Below are 17,889 nucleotides of genomic sequence, written 5' to 3'. Positions count from 1 at the left end.
TGAGCATGGCTCCATCCTTTTGACACACTCCCTTGAGATACTGATAGACATTGATGATGTCCCCTCACTTCTCGAGACTGAACAGGCTCAGCTCCCTCAGCCTTTCCTCCAGAGAGAGATGCTCCAAGATGCTTCAGCCCCTTAATCATCTTGGCTGCCCTCCACCAAACCCATTCCAGGAGCTCTGCATCTCTCTTGCACTGAGGAGCACAGAATAACACATAGCACTCCACCTACAGAACGCACCCCAGGACACCATTGGCCTTCTTGGCCCCAGGGCATCCTGCTGGCTCAGGGAGAGACTGTATTCCACAGGTCCTTCTCCACAGAGCTGCTTTCCAGCAGGTCAGCCTTCAGCCTGTGCTAGTGCACGGCATCATTCTTCCCCAGGTGCAGGACCCTGCATTTGCCTTTGCTGCATTTCAGATGGTTCTCCTCCACCCATCTTTCCAACCTGTCAAAATCCTCCTGAAGGGCTGCACAGGACTCTGGTGTATCAGCCACTCCTCCCAGCTTTGCATCATCAATGAAATTACTGAGAAGGCACTTTGCTTCATCATCTATGATTTTGTGCTTCCTTCTGTCATGTTTTCTTGCTATTAATGCAGCTATAAGTAATTGCCACTGCTTTGAACTGCATCTCAATGCTTCCCTGCCAGCTGTAGTATCAAAATTCTTACAGCCAACTTAGGGCTCTCCCTGCCTTCCACATACTGTATCTGTGCAGAGAAGCCACATGACGGAAAAGATCGCTCCCAAGCTTAAGAGTCTTGTTTTCAGAGGTTTATTTTAACAACTTGGGAAGTCACATAGGGGACAGTTACCACTTTCTGATATACATGCAACCAAGATAAATCAGACCCTTCTCTCCTGTTTTTAGCAACTTCTCACTCCAGTGCCATAGTTCCCTCTAGTGGGAAATACATTCCCAAAGAGCAATATCTAACTAACTGAGTAGCAATCTCTTACATCCAGCCTAACCCACTGGACAGCTGTGGGGGCTGTTTTGCAGCCTGAAATAAATCTAATATCTAAATTAAAAAGACCTTCTCCACCTTCTGCAGCTGTTACACTTGGACAGAAACATGATTCTGATGACAATTTTAAAAGCAAAAGCTATTAACTCACTAAGATAAAATCAGGCAATTGTAACCATTCAACTACCATTGTATACCACATCTCTTATTTTATATTCAGCTTGCAACACTGAGGCTATCAGAACTTCAAAATTTAGCAATAAATTTTACTAAAGTCTTGGTTTACTACCATTTCTATACTAGCCTCAATTTACAGTTCTGCCTCTACAAAACCTGCCCACACAGTGTGTCAAGATTTATAGCACAAATGTCTTTAAAAAGTATGTTCCATCCCAGGAGAGATATATTCCAAACACCCCCAGTATAGAGAAAAAGGGTGTAGTAATTTCTTGTAAAGCCCTGCTACTTCATTGGATTTTCTGTGCACTTTACAATCTGACTCCCCAGAGAAAAAAAATTGAGGGTCTTTTGTATGGAAGTACCAAAAGAAATCACATGTTGGCTCTCTGAGGAACAGCATTTTCATGTATCAGACCAAGAGCTGTGCGATGTGCTGGAGCTCCTCGGCTGTCCCCAGGAGAGGGCAGTGTCAGCCTTGCACAGCCCGCAGCAGAACCACGCCCGGCACACGCTGCAGCCACTGCCCGGCTTGCTGGGCTGCATCTGGATCCTGTGGAAGTCATTGTGTTCATAATGCCCTTTTGGAGCCGTGCTTTGGGGCTCTAACTAAAACAGCCTTGACAGCACTTGCAGTACTGGGCACTTCTGGCACAAAGTCAAGGCTTCGCTGTTTTTGAACTCTACTTGCTGAGGTGGGGGCAGAGAAGCTGGGAAGGGGTACATCTGACTCAAGTTGGTCAGTGGGGTTTAAATGCTATATAACATCACAAAAAGTGACAAATCAGAAATACAGGATGAAGTCAGGGTTTCTGACTTCTTAAGTAGTTACAGCTTGGAGACTGGCTGGGCATCAGTGTGATGGTGGGGATGGCCAGTGATTCCCTTTGCAGCACTTGCTCACCCACCACTTCACCTATTAAACTCACTATTTCAACCCATGAGTCACCTCACTTTTGTTTCTCCTTTTTTGTCTCCCACTCTGATGTCTGGGACAGTGAAAGAGCAGCTGTATGGATGTTTGGCTGCTGACTAGGGTCAATCCCTACCCCCCATTATTCTCCCAATGTGAAACTGTTTCTCTAATTACAATTCTTACTTCACCACTTGTCTTTTACAGACAAGTAGCAATTAAGTACATGGGTAAACTTGAACTGATTTTGATGTTATAAAGACAATATTCTGTCCACTTGTGCTACAGTTTGTTCCTACTTAAAACAGAGCTTCAGATTTAAAGGCTAACAACTGAGTAAACAGCTATTTGGGATGCAATGTGTTCCTTTTAAGTGGTAGACTACAAAAATACATGCATAATCCAGAGCATATTAATATATTTTCCCTTTGAAAGCTATTTACACAGAACTGAATTAAGACTTCAGATTCACACTCTTACTGTCCCCAGTAGCAGCTCTGCTGTAGAAACAGCTACTTGCCAACCCATTCTTGAATTCTCTCAATTGCTAACTTTCTGTTTCAGAGGTATGCGCCACATTTGTCTGACACTTAGATGAAGCTTCTCAGACTACTTCCAGCCACCTTATTTATCTGATCTATCCTATTTGGACTCAATTTCCAAACTAAATCTTAGCTAGAAAGTCACTGTTTTTACATCTTTTTCATTACTTACTCTTTAATCCACTGCTGTCTACAAATTCCTACTTTTTTAGGAAAGACAATGTTCTGATGAGGTATGTTCTCAGGACCTGGCACAATGAGCCCTAACCACAGAAAGACAGTGCAATATGGATAAAGAGAAACACAGGCAAAATCCTCTAAATACCCACACAGAAGCAGACACCTTTTAACTTTGCAATCATACTACAATGTAAATAAACCACTTTAGCCATGTTATTTCTTTTTATTCCAAATTATTTCATGTAATAGAATAACCTAGCAATTACAAAGTGCAATATTGGCAACTAATTAAAAAAAAAGAGAGAAAGTTCACTGGGCTTTTTCCTCCCTCACTTGTAATTTCCCCATCTGCCACAGTGACTATAAACAAAAGAGCTCTCAGTAGAAAGTAATACAATTTCTCATCTAACAATGGACAAACACTATTAACTGCTGCACTTTTAAAAATTCTCTTTTATTGCATTACTTACAGTAATTCTGTTTTATTATTACTTCTACACACGACCCCTCAGTGATGCAGTGGATATTGAAAAAGTCCTACCATAAGTTATTTCTTTTATCTTTAGATGACCACGTTTACCTACTAGTACATAAACACTTCTTGATCCTTGTCATTATTTGTAACTTGTTTCTATAGCTACATATTACAGATAAGAATATAGCTTCTTGATTATGTATCAACTTACAACAAGTTTTTTGCTGTTTTTTGTTTTCATTTGCCTGATTGTTTTCTAAACAGTCTCACCTGCAGTCAAAAATTTGGGTGAAGATGTAAAATCTCCTAGGCCTTATCAGCACCTGATGTCACTACAGCTGGCGTACAAAGGCTACCTTATAAGACAAAACTAAATTCTACTGCAAATGCAACTTTCATGTGGAGGGAGAGAATGGAAGAAAATAAAAATACAGCAGAAGGCAGTCTCACACCTGAGGAGTTGCAGCTGTACCAATCACCAAAGATCAGGAACAGGCCTGCCCTTAACAGGCCACAGCTGTGTCCAGTGAGAAGACGAGTGCTACAAAAGAGTGGGTTAGCTGGGTGAGGAGAGAGATGGAGTTGGCTGTGCTGTGAAGAGAGCTGGAGTTTGTTGGCTGAGCTGTGAAGGAGCCAGTGCTGCGAGGAGCTGCCCATGAGAAATCACTGAGAAGGTAAGAGAGCTTTGCAATAAGAGGTCAACACTTTCACTTCAGCTAGTTAGCATTGGTTAAATGCAGTAATTTTCATTGATAGCATGTGCTAGTGCTATTAGCAGCTATTTTTCTGTTCTTTTCAGGCTTTTCCCTTTGAGAGGGGCCTTTCTTCTAAAAAATCAGAATTACTAAGCTACATCTTAGCGCATGCCCAGTATTTTGAGTGAACTGGCCCAGTGATACATAAATGCATTAATATACATATATACATCCTCTGTCAGTAAAGCAAGAAAGGTCTTAATGAAATAGAAAGTTTCTACAAAAGTAATGACAGGCTATTTACTGCTATCATCAACTCACTGATTTAGGAACAGTACATCATCCAAGGCTCAGTATTATCTAACCTATTTAAATTTATGTGACAAACACAAGTGACACCTTCTCCCCATCTAGTAAGTTGTAGGTGTGTACTAAGTTTCAAATCTTTTCAAAACAATTTTACATAGCATCTCAGATCAAAGCTTCCATGTTTGGTCAGGAGTTGAAAAAGCATTTTATTACAGAGATAAAACACACTTCTTTCCTGTCATGTCTCTTACAGCCAGGCTAGACATTTTTACAAATCTACTTCAATTGTTTAGTCAGCTAAAGCAAATGCTGCAGTAGAAGTACTACCATTCACTTCAGGACAGATAAAATGCATGTTCACAAGTGATTAAATACTCTGTTGTAATGCATTTGAGAATTTCTGACCGTGTCAGCTTTTTAAAAACATCTTAAGAGTTTAATTGAGAGAGAACAAAAATGGTTACTTAGATATTTGCATACATATGCCGAGGTCTGCAGTGCTGAGTCACAGCTCAGGATACATTTGGTGTCACTTACCTCCAGTAATGAAGCTCAAATCCTTCACACTTTTCCTTGCATTTTAAACAGGGGGCGCCAAATCCTTCCTCATGGCCCAAGCCCATCTGTGTACAGAGGAAGATGAGTACAGTCAGCTTCAAGTATTATGGTGCAGGAATGATCTTACTGATGCTTTTATAATCTGCAATCAACAGCTAAAGCAAAAGATTAAACATTTGACTAAGTTGACATAAGGACAGCATTTGGGGTGCACACCTTCTTAGTGTATCTACGTAAGCAGCAGTGGTGACACAAGGCTCTACACAGGACTGAGCTCAGCAGGCAGAGATAGCCTCAGTACTTTTCTGGTGACTTCTCCCCAGCCCAGCTTGCTCTACCAACTTCACACAAGAGAATAAATAAGCAGATTCTTGGCAGCATTTCCTTAGGCCTAAGGCTGTGAAATCAGAGCAAGTGAGGCCAGAAGACCTCAAGTCAAAGGACATTTAATCCAGCTATCTGGACAAAGTGATTTACAGTATATGACTTGGCAAAATACAGGAGACCAAGAAATAAACAGACTCCAGATTTATTTGCACTAATCTCAAATAAAGGAAACAACTAAGTGGTTTGTCTAATATTTCCAAGTATATTTGAGGCTACTCTGATAGTGACTAAGAGTAGCATATCCCTTTTACAATCACATTTCAGCTGGACTCATACCAGCTGATTTTCTGAAAGAGAAACAGCACAGTTAGCAAAACCAGTGATCAGAAGCAATATGTAAAGGGTTTCAAAAGGATGGATGACCAATTCATAATGCAGAGGAACTATCAGAGAATATAGACAATAGTGCAGAGTCAATGTATTCACACAATACAGCAACACATCAGCAAATTTAACCAAGTAACAGCCACTTTTAAGTTTGAGGTGATTAACAAATATGAAGCACAATAACTTATGCACTCATATAACACAGTAAAATAAAGTGTCTCATGGCAGCACTTTCAACCTTTGAGGAATATGGTTCTCAAATCAGACAGATGAAGGACCATGGAAGTGTGGCCACAGCTGGGTATGCAGGCTCATGCCCAACATGAGACAGGAACCCATCCCCACAGCCCATGCAGCAGGAGGAGTGCTCCCAACTAGCTGTAGGTGGAAACAGCTCACCTGCAGTTTAGCTCTTACCATGAACAGAAACTGAACTAGAACTGACAAGTTCCAGTACTAACTTTAGTTCTGGCAACAACACAATGCCAGAGTTAATTACAGGTGGTGATAGTGTTTTATTATTAATTTTGCCATTTACTGAGAGAAATTATACTACTATTATTGTATATACAAGGATATAAACCAGGTCAACTTTTCAACTTGGTCTCTGTCCAAAATAAAGAACAGATTATTCACAAACCACTTGTTTAATACAGAACACATGGTAAAATGCAGGGAATACCATGTTTTCAGATACTTTATAATTGAAAGGATCACTGCCTCAACAATCATCAGACATCCCTGAGGAAAACTACCCTGAAGATTGTGAACTATTTAGAAGAAGGAGGTATGTTGGCAGCTATTAAGCTACTGCAGGGATGGACAGAAAGACATGACATTATTTCTTCTGTATCTGGAAGACGAATACAAGCTGGCTGTGATCATGGTGACATCTTCAGCAACCTAAGGGCTCATGAAGTTCACATGAGGTGCTAACCCAAAACCTACCAGTAGATATGTAAAATAAGCATAACTTTGAAGATTAGGTTCTTCATCAGCTACACTTTTGATAAGCTAATTGGTTAATAAAATGAAGATGGGCATTTATAGGACTCTTCTCATCTGGAATCCAGAGATCCCATATACAGACAGACACACACCACAAATCACAAAAAACCTGAGCACCATTCCCAATTCACACTCAAAGAGAATAAGATGTTGGCTAGGATCTTTTCTAAAGGGAAAAAGGAAGCTAAAGCAACACAAAGCAACTTTTTTTGGGGGGGAGGAGGGAGAGACAGGTTGTTTTTCATTTGGTGTTGTTTTTCCTGTTTTTAAAGTCATCCTTTGTAAAATGTTGTTAAACTTAAAATATGGTTGCACCGCCCTAATAAACAAACAAAACTCCCCTCTCCCCCCGAAAAAAGACAACATTAACCCATTCTATCTTGCTGCTACTTCAGTTACAAACTGGCATTTTTTATGCTCAGGCTCTCCCTTCCTTCAAAAAGAGTGGAATGAGAAGAAAGGGAAATAATCATAAACTCATCAGTACTGCAATTAGAAGATTTAAAAACATAGGATCACTTTTAACAGTGACAACAGTTATACTGTTTTATACTACTGAGAAATAAGCTTGGCATTTCAAGAATTTCCAAAACAGTATCTGAAATTCAAGTAGGAAATATAAAAAAATTGCAAATACCATTTTAACTATCATTTCCAAGCCTCCTAACATTTAAGAGGTTGTGTTTTTTTTTAAGCAAAAAAAAAACCAAAAAAACCTCTTCAGAAACAAATTAAGGAGAGGAAATATGTGCTATCTAAATGCTCCACCCAGAACATGCTCTCTCCAGACTACAGAGACAACCAGCCAGCCTACTTGCACTTTCGCAATCAGCAGTCTTAGGGCAGATTTCTTTAGAAATACAGCATTCTATATTCCCTCCCCAGAAATAAAGAGCACACCACCATGTAAATGCTTGTGCAGCTCAAGACAAATAAATTGAATTAGCAAATGAGAGAGACTTGTTTGAAACAGGTTTTTCACTTTGCTGTGGAACAGAAAGAAGGGAATTACCTTTCGAAACACAATGTCTGGGCATCTTAAGGAAAAGGTTTAGCTCAAGACTGAAAGGCACACTAAAAACCAAACTAGATGGGATTCTAGATGCACACACAGCCTCAGCCTCTGTTCTGACAGAGAGACTATATGGCTGCTTGCCAAAAATTAAGATATAAAATAGCCAAACTCCAAATCACTGCAGGCTATTGTTATCCACAAGTCAGTGCATTACACATTTCTCCTGAGTCCTGTAACAGGACATCCTTCAGCTCTAAGAAAGCATCAGCCTCAGAAATGATTTTGTTCTTCAGCAGCCAATTCAGCTGTAGTTTAGGAAATTCAGAAAGCCTAAAACTTCAGTGTGGTGCTTCTTTAGAGCTATCCATATCTAGCTCCATGTGTTTTGCAGAACATGGCCAGCTGCAGGCAGAAACACCCAGAGATACAGAGCAGGCTGAGCACTGGAGAGGTAATGCATGTCTGGAACAGCAGGGAACCCATTTTCCCCATAAATGGAGTTATGGAAGAAATGGCACAGACAGCTGAATCCTGCCAGAAGAAGGTTCCTGTCTGTCTACCACCATCAATTTTCATTTTACAACAAAAGCTAACCAAACCCATCTGGTTCTACCAAAACACCCAGTACTGATTTAAACAGCCTGAGTACAGAAGATGGTATAACTATGACTGAGATCATCCACTGCATGCTGCTTTCAAGAATACATAGCACCCAAGGGCAAAAAGCTTTAAGTGGTTACAGCCAAGTGACAATTAGTGAAGGACTGCCCATTTCAGTTCACTCTGGAATCTAGTGACAAAAGCTGGCTGCCTTACAGCAAGGAGAGAGTCATGCACAGAAGCTTACTATCATCTTAAAAACTCTAATGATCATATTCAAGTGTCTAAGAGTTTGTTCAGAAGTGTAAAAGAAACAGCAGTTCTGAAGAAATAGTTTAAATGGCTTATCAGAAGGATTTATTCTTGTTTATTTAACACTTCTTATCTCCTCAGTCTCACCCCGAGACCAGAATTAACTCAGGCTCCAGCTGCTTTCCCTTCCTCACCCCAAGAGGACTCCTGTACCACCAGACAGGTGAGCTTCACCCTGCCACAGACAATAAGCCACAATACTTGTACTCAGCCTCTGCAAAAGATCAAAGATTCCAGTGCTACAGATCCCTCCAGAATTGAAAGGATGTGGCTATACAGTGAGAATGCTGTCATGAATGGATTGCAACAATGAATAGTGAGCACCAGATCAGAACTAAATCCTCTTCACTATCCTTTCTGCAGAGCTTTCTCCTGTGCTTGAAGATGCTCCAAGCACAGAACTGAAGTGATCCATGCTAAAGCTATTCTTAGATTTACCCTAAAATCCTAGGAATGTTCTGGTTTGAAGATCAGTTAACTATTAATCTATTTGGGTGTTTGAGTGGGAAAGCACCTGCAAAGAACAAGAAATTTCTAGTACATCTTAATGTGCTTTAGGCACTTTCAGAGAAGGTAAAGCAGGAAGGACAGACAAAAAAACCCTGAAAAACCTAAGAAATCTCACTGCTGTGCATGCTCTGTTGCTGAGATCTGATCCTATATCACTGTATTCTGTACTATCAGAAGTCATCTCCAGCAGGGAAACACAACAAACAGAAAATTAAAATAGGTTAGAGCATTTAAACTTTCAAAACAGAGCAATGATACTTCTTATGATTCTAAAATAATAGAAGAACCAACCACTACAAAAGACACATGAATATCTGGACAATGCTCTTAAAAAACTTTGACAGACACTGTATGAGAAGGAAAAAAAAAATTCAGATCTGTAACAAAGAGCAGTATCCCACAAATCACTTTATATTTGTTTTTAACACATCTATTAAAATTGATGGCAACTGTGACCCTGGGGTTTTTTAAAATGTGGTTTGGTTTGGGGAAAGTGGACTGGAATTAAGAACCCTGCGTACAGAAGTCCATTTTGCACACAAAGAAGGATGCCAAAAAGTGGTTGCATCCAAGAAAAATACTTGGATGATGATTTGGACAGGCAGAGGAATAAATCAAGGAGCTGCAGTAGCCTGATAGTACAAAAGCCACAGGAATTTATTTTATTGTGTTATCTTCTACTAAATACCAAACATCTCAATTTAAATATTTAAGACACTGTTACATAGTGTACCTTCAAAAGGCTAACAGCTATCAAAGATAGCTCAGCTGGATAGAAAACAAGTGGTGTTTATTCACAAAGTCCAGCATTACACTAGCTAAGTTTGAATGCAGCTGACACACACAGTAACACAATCTGTAAACCTCCAATACAACACTATCCATCATCCAGAACTGCACAGGCATTTTCACGATACTCCATGTATTTTGTTCTGACATCGGCACTCTTACCCAGTTGTGCCCTCTAACATTAGGTTTTGAGAAGCAGACCTGAAAACCTACACATTCATTTTTATGGAGCTTTAGTCATGCAGTGCATGCACTTTTCTGCTTTTAAAAGCTGTAGCTAGACAACCTCAGACTGAAAACAAGGCACAAATAAAGAGTAAGGCAGACTGTAAAAACAACAAAAAATTCCCCAACAAAACCAGAAACACATACACAGCAGTACTGAAGTACAGTTAGATCTGGTGTATTCTGGAAATATCATGAATGACAGAAGCCTCCTTACTCCTTTAACCTGTTCATCTGAGCAAGTTTGAGATGGTAGGTAACAGGTGTGACATGCTTTCATCTTAGCTCTGCTCTTCCTGAAGGTCTCCAGGACCTAAAAGAACCCCAACAACTTTGGTCATCAGCAAAAACTATTTATATGGGGGGTTTGTACATGTACATCCCTATAAAAAACCATGCATACATATAAATATATACAACCACTACACATAAGTATTAGTTAGTATTAGTATTATTTTCTTTCTATAAATAAATGCATATCTATTTAGATTGTAAAATACAATTTTAAAGTATACTACATTATAGATATTTACATCTACACCCTCATAACTGTCAACTTTGTATCTGCTAGGAAGAAGACAGTCATTTGCATAACATGTTCAGTATACTTTCTTGGAGTAAAAAAAGTATTTTTAAGCAACTTTTACCAATAAAATTTCATTCAAAATTGCTAGTCACCATTACTATTACTTACTTAGAGAAAAACAGACATTTCTTTCTTTTTTTCCAGGAACAACTTCAGAATCAGATCGTTGTTACTTTTATGACAAAATCCTGTAACTCAAAGTTAGTTAATTTTCCCCCTTGCTGCAAAATACTTGGTTTATAATTATACCCTATGGAAGAAATGTCCATCTGATCTTAAAAGTCACGCAGTCCTGCATTCAAGGAGTTTCTTGACTTCATATTCACAGATTTAAGTCAGACACCTGGGGAGTACTTTTGTCTTGGGAAAAAAAGAGTAAGAGTCAAAAAGTTTAGTTCAGCTGTGCCATATTTGCCAAGCTGCTATCCAGGGATGATGGACAAAAAAAAAGCTAGAGGTGTAGATTCAGACAGGTGTTCCAAAAAATTGTTCACATAATTTTTTAACTTTGCTGGGGCAAAAAACCCTCAAATCCCACAGCATGTGTAGGAAGCAGTTACTTAGCTTGTGAACAAAACTGAAGTAGTTCCTGTCATATCTATATAAAGTTTTTGATTCTTCCACTTTCAGTCAAAACTTATCCCTGAGTAAAAGATCAATTTCTTTGATCTTACCATACATATGAAGCAGCAAAAAAGATCTACTATAATGGGTTTCCATAGCAGCAACAGCAAAACAAACAGTGACCTCAACAGGAAGTGCAGCCCAGCAGACATTACTAAATCATGCTTTGCAAAACACAGAAAAGTTGACTTTGCTCCTATACATACTTTATTCACCGTTCATTTATCAAAGATCATTACAGTTGTTGACTTAGCAATGTCTAAAACACTCAGTGTTTGGTTTTCCAACTGTAACAGAACAAATTAGGTCTCACGCCATCGAAAAATAACCACACACAAATTCCCCACTAGAGAAGTTGCACCTCTTCCCCTAAACTGCCCTGCCCCTTCTCCACTGCAAGCAAAGTTCCCTTTATAAAGCAAGCATTATACTGTGAAAGTTTATACAGAACAGACTCAGTGCCAGATTCTTATTTTCTCTAGTGGAGCATGAGACCGTGCTGCCAGCACGGCTGAGAAGCAGGACCGTGACCTACTGATTCATTTTCCCGAGTTCACAGAGGTGGCAGACAGGGCAGCAATCCAGGCTCTTAGAACAAAGTTCTGCTAGAGTATTCAACACAAAGCATTAAATCTTTCTGCTCCCTATAGCCTCAAAGCAAGGTTTGAGAACACAGAATATATTGTATTTGGGAGAAACAGTGGTCTGTTTTTTTGCACAAGTACTTTTCAAGCTGGAGCTCCTGTTCTTACCCTTCAGCTCTGTTGTGCAATAGTTTTATGCAAACACTATCTTCATGATCCTCAAATGCAAGAGCAAATCTAATACCCCCTGAGAAAAAGAAGAAAACTGTGCAATTTCCCCTGAATTCAAAAGGAAAATTGCAACAGACCAGGAAAGTCTTAGACTTAGTATTCACAAGGCAGCCAAAAAGACACTATTCACTGCCTAGATGTTTGCCTGTTACTTAATAGCTCTAAAATGCATGGGGAACTGACTACAAAATTTACATGACCACACATCTGCATGTATATTGCTCAGTGCAGAAAGTTCATGCTGAAATTTCTGTTTCTGGCAGGTTGTGGCTGTCCAGAGCCCAGGATTCAGACCAAGGGAGACATCTGGCTACACGCAGTACTGGTTCCTTTGGCCACTTATTAAGACAGCAAGATGAGTTTTACAACACATGAAAGAAACCAAACAGAAGCTAAATTAAGTCTGAGCCAAAGGAACTGTGCCCTTAAGATTCCTTCAGAAGGGTATGTTAAACAGGACTGCTGCTTTTCTGTCACAAGAGGAAAAAGTATATAAGGCATCCACTGCTGAAAGCATGGCTTAGAAATCGTGCAGGTGGGGCAGTAGCTCTCCTGCTGAAGAACAGGTACATGGTTGGAGTCCTAGTGGTCTTGTCCTGGAGGGAAGCAGTTCCAATCAGACAGACTGTGACAGAACTCCTACATTTGGAGAAAAACTCCCACAAACCTAGTATCAGCAATGAAAACAGACTTTTTTTTCTTCACACAAACCCAGACATGTAGATACAAATCTATATAGCAGCTTTCCAAAGAGACAATACAGAAGCTCAAAACTGAAGAATGGACTCATGGATTACTGACACTTAGAGAAATCTTAGGAATGTGACCTTGGAAACTTGATCTATCAGGTTTCCCAGAAACAGAAAACATTTCATTATATTAACCTGTACAGTCATAAATTAGCAGTTGTGGGTAGGGGAAGCTTTTCTACAGCATCAACCGAGTGTCTGAGCCTCCACACCACATGCTGCTCCAACAGGCATTCATTTCCTTCTGCTCTGCTGAACACCAGGGCTACAGAATAGCCAACATCTAAATTCTGAGTTCAAAAATGCAATGGAATTACTCATCTGGGGACAACATGACAATTCCTGCTTTCTTCTGCCCAGTGCTTTAGGAAATTCCTGCCCAACAGGCAGATTAGCCATTCACCACTCCATAATATTTATCAGGTTATTTGCCAGGCAACAAATACCTACAAGTCACTACAAAATAAAAGGTTACATAATGTACATTTTGTAAGAGAACTGAAGCTATTTTGCTCCAGGGTGCTAGACAAAGGCGAGAACTACAGCATGTGGTAAAGCAACCCACTACTGCTGATTGACTAAAAATCTGACTGCTGCTTTTGACTGATGCTGACAGGCATCTCCATCTCAGGACAAGTTTCTTCTGAAAACCAAGTAGCTCACTGGTTTTGATAATCTTGACTGGACATTTCTCAGAATGTTCTTCCACCTTTCAAGAAAGAAGGAAGTTGCCAAATAAAGACAGAAGCAAAAAGATAATAAAACAAACAGGTTGAGAATTAGAATTAAAGGACAGAAAAGGAAGACACACAATTATTCCAGAGTTGACATGAAGCTGTTATTCTATTCAGTGTACAAAATTTACAAAATTTAAGAAGTTTTGATTGAATAAGTTTTGGTAGTCAAAAAAGAAGAATTTTGTACTGAACTTGCTGGCACCTAGTAAAGCTTCCCAGTTCTCCCTGTAGGGATTTTCAGAGAGCCTCTTCTGTTTTCTTGGAAAATGAGCTTCATCCAAGTTACAAAGAGAAAACATGAGAAGACCCGAGCAAGGGAGGAGAGACAGCACAATAACAGACACAGGTTTCTGAATGTACATGTAGTAGAAACAGAGAAAATGTGATGGTTTTCAAATCATAGACATCTCTGTGTATTAACACTAAAGCAGAGTAGAACAGAAATACTATCATAAAACAGAGCTTTGCTGGTTTCGTTTGTGGCACTAGCTTTTGTGTCTATTTGAGCAGGTTCAGAAAAGTCTTCAGGAACCTTCAAAGTTGATGGAGAAGAGAACTAAAAGATAACCAGGAAAAATACAGCAAAACAGTCAATACATTTAAAACACACACAACTACCCAATAATTAATTTCAAGCAGAGGTTTGGCAGCTACAAGTTCACTCAAACCATGACTCCATTATCAGCAGAATTTTTATCAGTGATTTCACACCCCAAATTTATTTTCTCTTGAGATAAATTCTGAATTAGAATGCTCTATCTTCCACAAATATGCGTCTTTCACCTCCTGGAGCTCAAAGAGCTTCCAGCAAACAAACTCTGTGATGCCATCAAGTTTAAGTTTTAAATTGTGCTAAGAAAATACAAGCAAATCTACTCAAGAAGCTTATTTTCATTGCATTCAAGGAGTCACAGAAAGGGAACAATGCTGTGCACACAACCAGCTTCTAAACACAGCAACAGTACTTAGCTACACCCATCTATAAACTGATGGCCTGATGACTGGGGGTTGAGATAGGCAGCTCCTCCAAAGCAGGAGCCTCACCCAAGTGACACTATCACACGGTGACATCACCTGAAGCAAGCTGTAACTCAGGGCCACCCACTGCCAGGATTCAGCCTTAACCGGTGTCCTTTCACACTACACAACTATTTCCTCCCCCAGGTCAGCCTCTAGCCTGCAAGCTGGAAAAGCACACAGGTATACAAAGGACATAGGTGTGTTTTAAAACAAGTTGCTACCTTTAAATAAAACAATTCAGGAATAAATCCCCCCCAAAAATTCATACAACATGCATTTCAAAGGACTTCTTTTCACATATCCATGAAGGTTGTGTACAGATTTCACCCATGTTCACATATAAAGCTCCTTTTCTACTTATCAAATAGTATCAAAAAAGATACTACAAATAAGTTTTAAATTAAAAATAAGTCAGTGCTTTAGCAGTACATTTAATTTGTGAAAGAATTAGAAGCAAAGAGTATCCCACGTGAAGTCAGTTTTACATAGGAAGTTTTAAATGGTTAATTTTGGAAAGAGATTCAATACAATTGGATTACCTATCGCTTTATTTTACTTACCTTTTGTTTCTTGCCAGTTTAATGTAACTAACTAGTCAATATACCTTTAAAAACGAAGAAAAATCAAGGCCAAGCTTCTGGCTCAAGGAGGTAATCCATAGGACCGCTGATAACACACTTGCAAGGACTCCGTCACATCACAGGTCTGCAATCAATCACTAACATAACCACAAACAGCGACTCGGCTGCTTGCAATTTCAGTTTCATACTACACACACAGCACACGTACGTGAAAACAACTATCACATCTCGGGGTTTATTGGGGGGACCGAACACATGTTTTACTGCATGACAGAACACCGGTATGTCCCCACCTGGGGCACCAGCGGCGGCGATGACCGAGGGCCGGCAGCAGGGAGGCAGCCCGGCCGTGCGCGCACCGGGATACCCGGCAGGGGCTCTGCTGCCACGGGGCCCGGGCGGGAACGCGGGGAGCGGCAAGGGCTGACCCCGGCATCCGAGGGGCGAGCCCAGGGCAGTCCCCGCGGGGGCTGCAGCGCCGAGGCGGGTCCGCCGCTCCCCGGAGAGCGGACAGCGGCGTGCGCGGCAGAGAGCTCGGCGGGCAGCCCCCCCCTTACCTTCTTCACTTTATTCTCCAGGTCCATGGCGGGGCGGTTCGGGCTCTGAGGCAGCTCCCACGGACGAGTCTCCGCTCGCGCGCTCCGCCACGCTCAAACTTCCGCTGCCCTGCGGCAGTGGCTGCAGCCGAACAAAGGCCGCGCGGCAGCCAATCCCCGCCGGCCGCCGCCAGCCCGGCAGCCAATCCGCGCCGCCCGGCCCCGCCCGGCCCGGCCCGGCCCGGCCCTGAGTCAGCCCCGGTGCGGCGGGAGGTGAGGGAGGGGCGCTGCCGGTCCGGTGCGGGCTCTCGTCTTCAGGTCACACCCGTGCAAATGCTGAGCCTCCCGAAGCATGAGAAAAGAGGAAATCTTGGGCTGTAAATGCGAGTGTGCCCTTGAGGCAGGAGTGCCAGTGGTAACCTGGGGTGCATCGGGAGCAGTATGGGCAGCAGGAGGTCCTGCCCCTCTGCTCGGCCCTAGCGAGGCACATCTGGAGCGCTGGGTTGGGTTCTGGGCTCCTCAGCACAGGAGAGACAAAGAGTACTGGAGAGGGCCCAGTGAGGGCCACAAAGATCATCTGGGGTCTGGAGCATCTCTTTTATGAGGAGAGACTGCAGCAGCTGGGCCTGTTTAGTCTAGAGACCACTGAGAGGGGATCACATTAATGCATAAATATCTCAAAGGCGGCTGTCAGCTGGATCCTGTCAGGCTCCTCTCAGTGGTGCCCAGTGACAGAACCAGAAGCAATGGCTATAAACTAAAACACAAATGTTTCACCTCAACATAAGGAAGAACTTTCTCACTTTGAGGATGACGGAGTACTAGAACAGGCTGCCCAGAGAGGTCATGGAGTCTCCCTCACTGGAGACATTCCACCTCGCCACATTCCTGTGCCACTTTCTCTACGCGACCCAGCCTTGTCAGGGCGATCGGACTAGATCATCTCCAGAGGTCCCCACCAACCCTGACAATTCTGTGGTTTATGGACTTGAGGAGGAGCAGGAGCCGGCCAAGGTTCTACCGTGCCCCGCCAGGCCGAGACTGCTCCCGGATTCCCAGCGACTTCCCGGGAAGCAGGGCCGTGCCCGCAAGGGCTGGGCCAGGCTCCACCTCCCTGCCCGCCGGAAAAGAAATCCGGCCCTGATCTCAGTCTTCCAACACGTATGCACACGTGTTCAGTCCTCGGATGCCGCTGATAAAATAAATTGTGTTTTACCTATAATGTATACGTAATGCAAGATGACAAAAAATTTAAGCATTTGCAAGACTGAATACTTCCATAAATATTTTAATGTTTCATTTTTTTTCTTTATCTTTGGAAAAAGTAGCAAACATTCATACAGACTTTATAGCTACCCTAGGAAGTGATGGTGAAAAATTTGATAGATTTTTTTTTTCATTCATTTGCAGAATCTAGTGTTTTCTCTCCACAATTACCAGTTTTTCTCAAGTAGATCTTAGATAATTTTGTTTCTTCCCCAGAGGCCAGAGATACTTATATTTCAGCATTTAATCTTTTTTGTCTGACACCACTTGTTGAAAGAAGGCAAAAATGTTTTTGTTTGTTTTATTGTTTGTGTGTTGTCTGTTAGCACACGAAAGCAAAACTGACTTTTCGGCTAGGAGTGGTGTATGCCATGGGCCAACAGCTCCTACAGGTAAATCTATGCAGCAGATCTTCACCAAGAAGTTCAGTAAAAAACTAAGAGAGGGTGGGGTCAAACTGTATCATTAGAAAAAATGAGAGGACATAGTCCACCAAGTAATGCTGCTGTATTTAGTGTGTGTCTCCCTTACAGAGGTGAACAATAGGAACTGTTGCATGTATTTTGTTTGGTTGGGTTTGACACTTTGGTTTTCATTTCTGGTTCTCACTCTGTTTTGTTTGGTTTAGTGATTAATTCCTGGTGGTTTGGGGGGTGAAAGACAAGGGGAAGTTAAGAGTGCCTGATGTTGGTGTACCTGGGACCCTATAGTTTGAATACCATCAAGCCTCTTAACTTCCTCAGACTACAGTCAAAGGAGCAAGCAGGAGATTATTCCTGTTCAGTAAATATGCTGATGAATGCCAGCAATTAAAAGGACTAGATAGGTATTTTTGACCTACTAAGCAGAGAAATGAAACCATCATAGTTGTCATTATATGCTTTTCATTTGGGAATGGATGTAGCAGCATATTTTCATTCTAGGAAACAAAGAAGAAGTGAAAGAAAATCTTGTATGATTTAAGTCTATTTTGCTT

General features: G+C 41.3%; 1 protein-coding gene and 1 long non-coding RNA gene across 2 annotated transcripts in view; one reads left to right on the top strand and one right to left on the bottom strand.

The window, feature by feature from the left end:
• Positions 1-15,796, bottom strand: part of TES (testin LIM domain protein) — a 28,396-nt gene extending 12,600 nt beyond the window's left edge. Inside the window, exons 1-2 of the mRNA XM_064702680.1 lie at positions 15,669-15,796; positions 4,806-4,891 (exon numbers count right to left, since the gene is read on the bottom strand). Coding sequence (XP_064558750.1) covers positions 4,806-4,891; positions 15,669-15,695 — 113 coding nt within the window. The 5' untranslated portion in view covers positions 15,696-15,796. The remainder of the gene's footprint in view (positions 1-4,805; positions 4,892-15,668) is intronic.
• On the top strand, positions 3,828-5,153 carry LOC135442642 (uncharacterized). Its single transcript, XR_010438699.1, has 2 exons — positions 3,828-3,938; positions 4,857-5,153. It is a non-coding gene; the product is annotated as an uncharacterized LOC135442642 (long non-coding RNA).
• Positions 15,797-17,889: the final 2,093 nt, after the last annotated feature.

Source organism: Zonotrichia leucophrys, chromosome 1A (assembly GCF_028769735.1).
Source record: "Zonotrichia leucophrys gambelii isolate GWCS_2022_RI chromosome 1A, RI_Zleu_2.0, whole genome shotgun sequence".
NCBI classification, from domain to species: Eukaryota; Metazoa; Chordata; class Aves; order Passeriformes; family Passerellidae; genus Zonotrichia; species Zonotrichia leucophrys.
The sequence above is the reverse complement of the archived record's forward strand: the minus strand, read 5'-3'. Positions and strand labels throughout refer to the sequence as shown.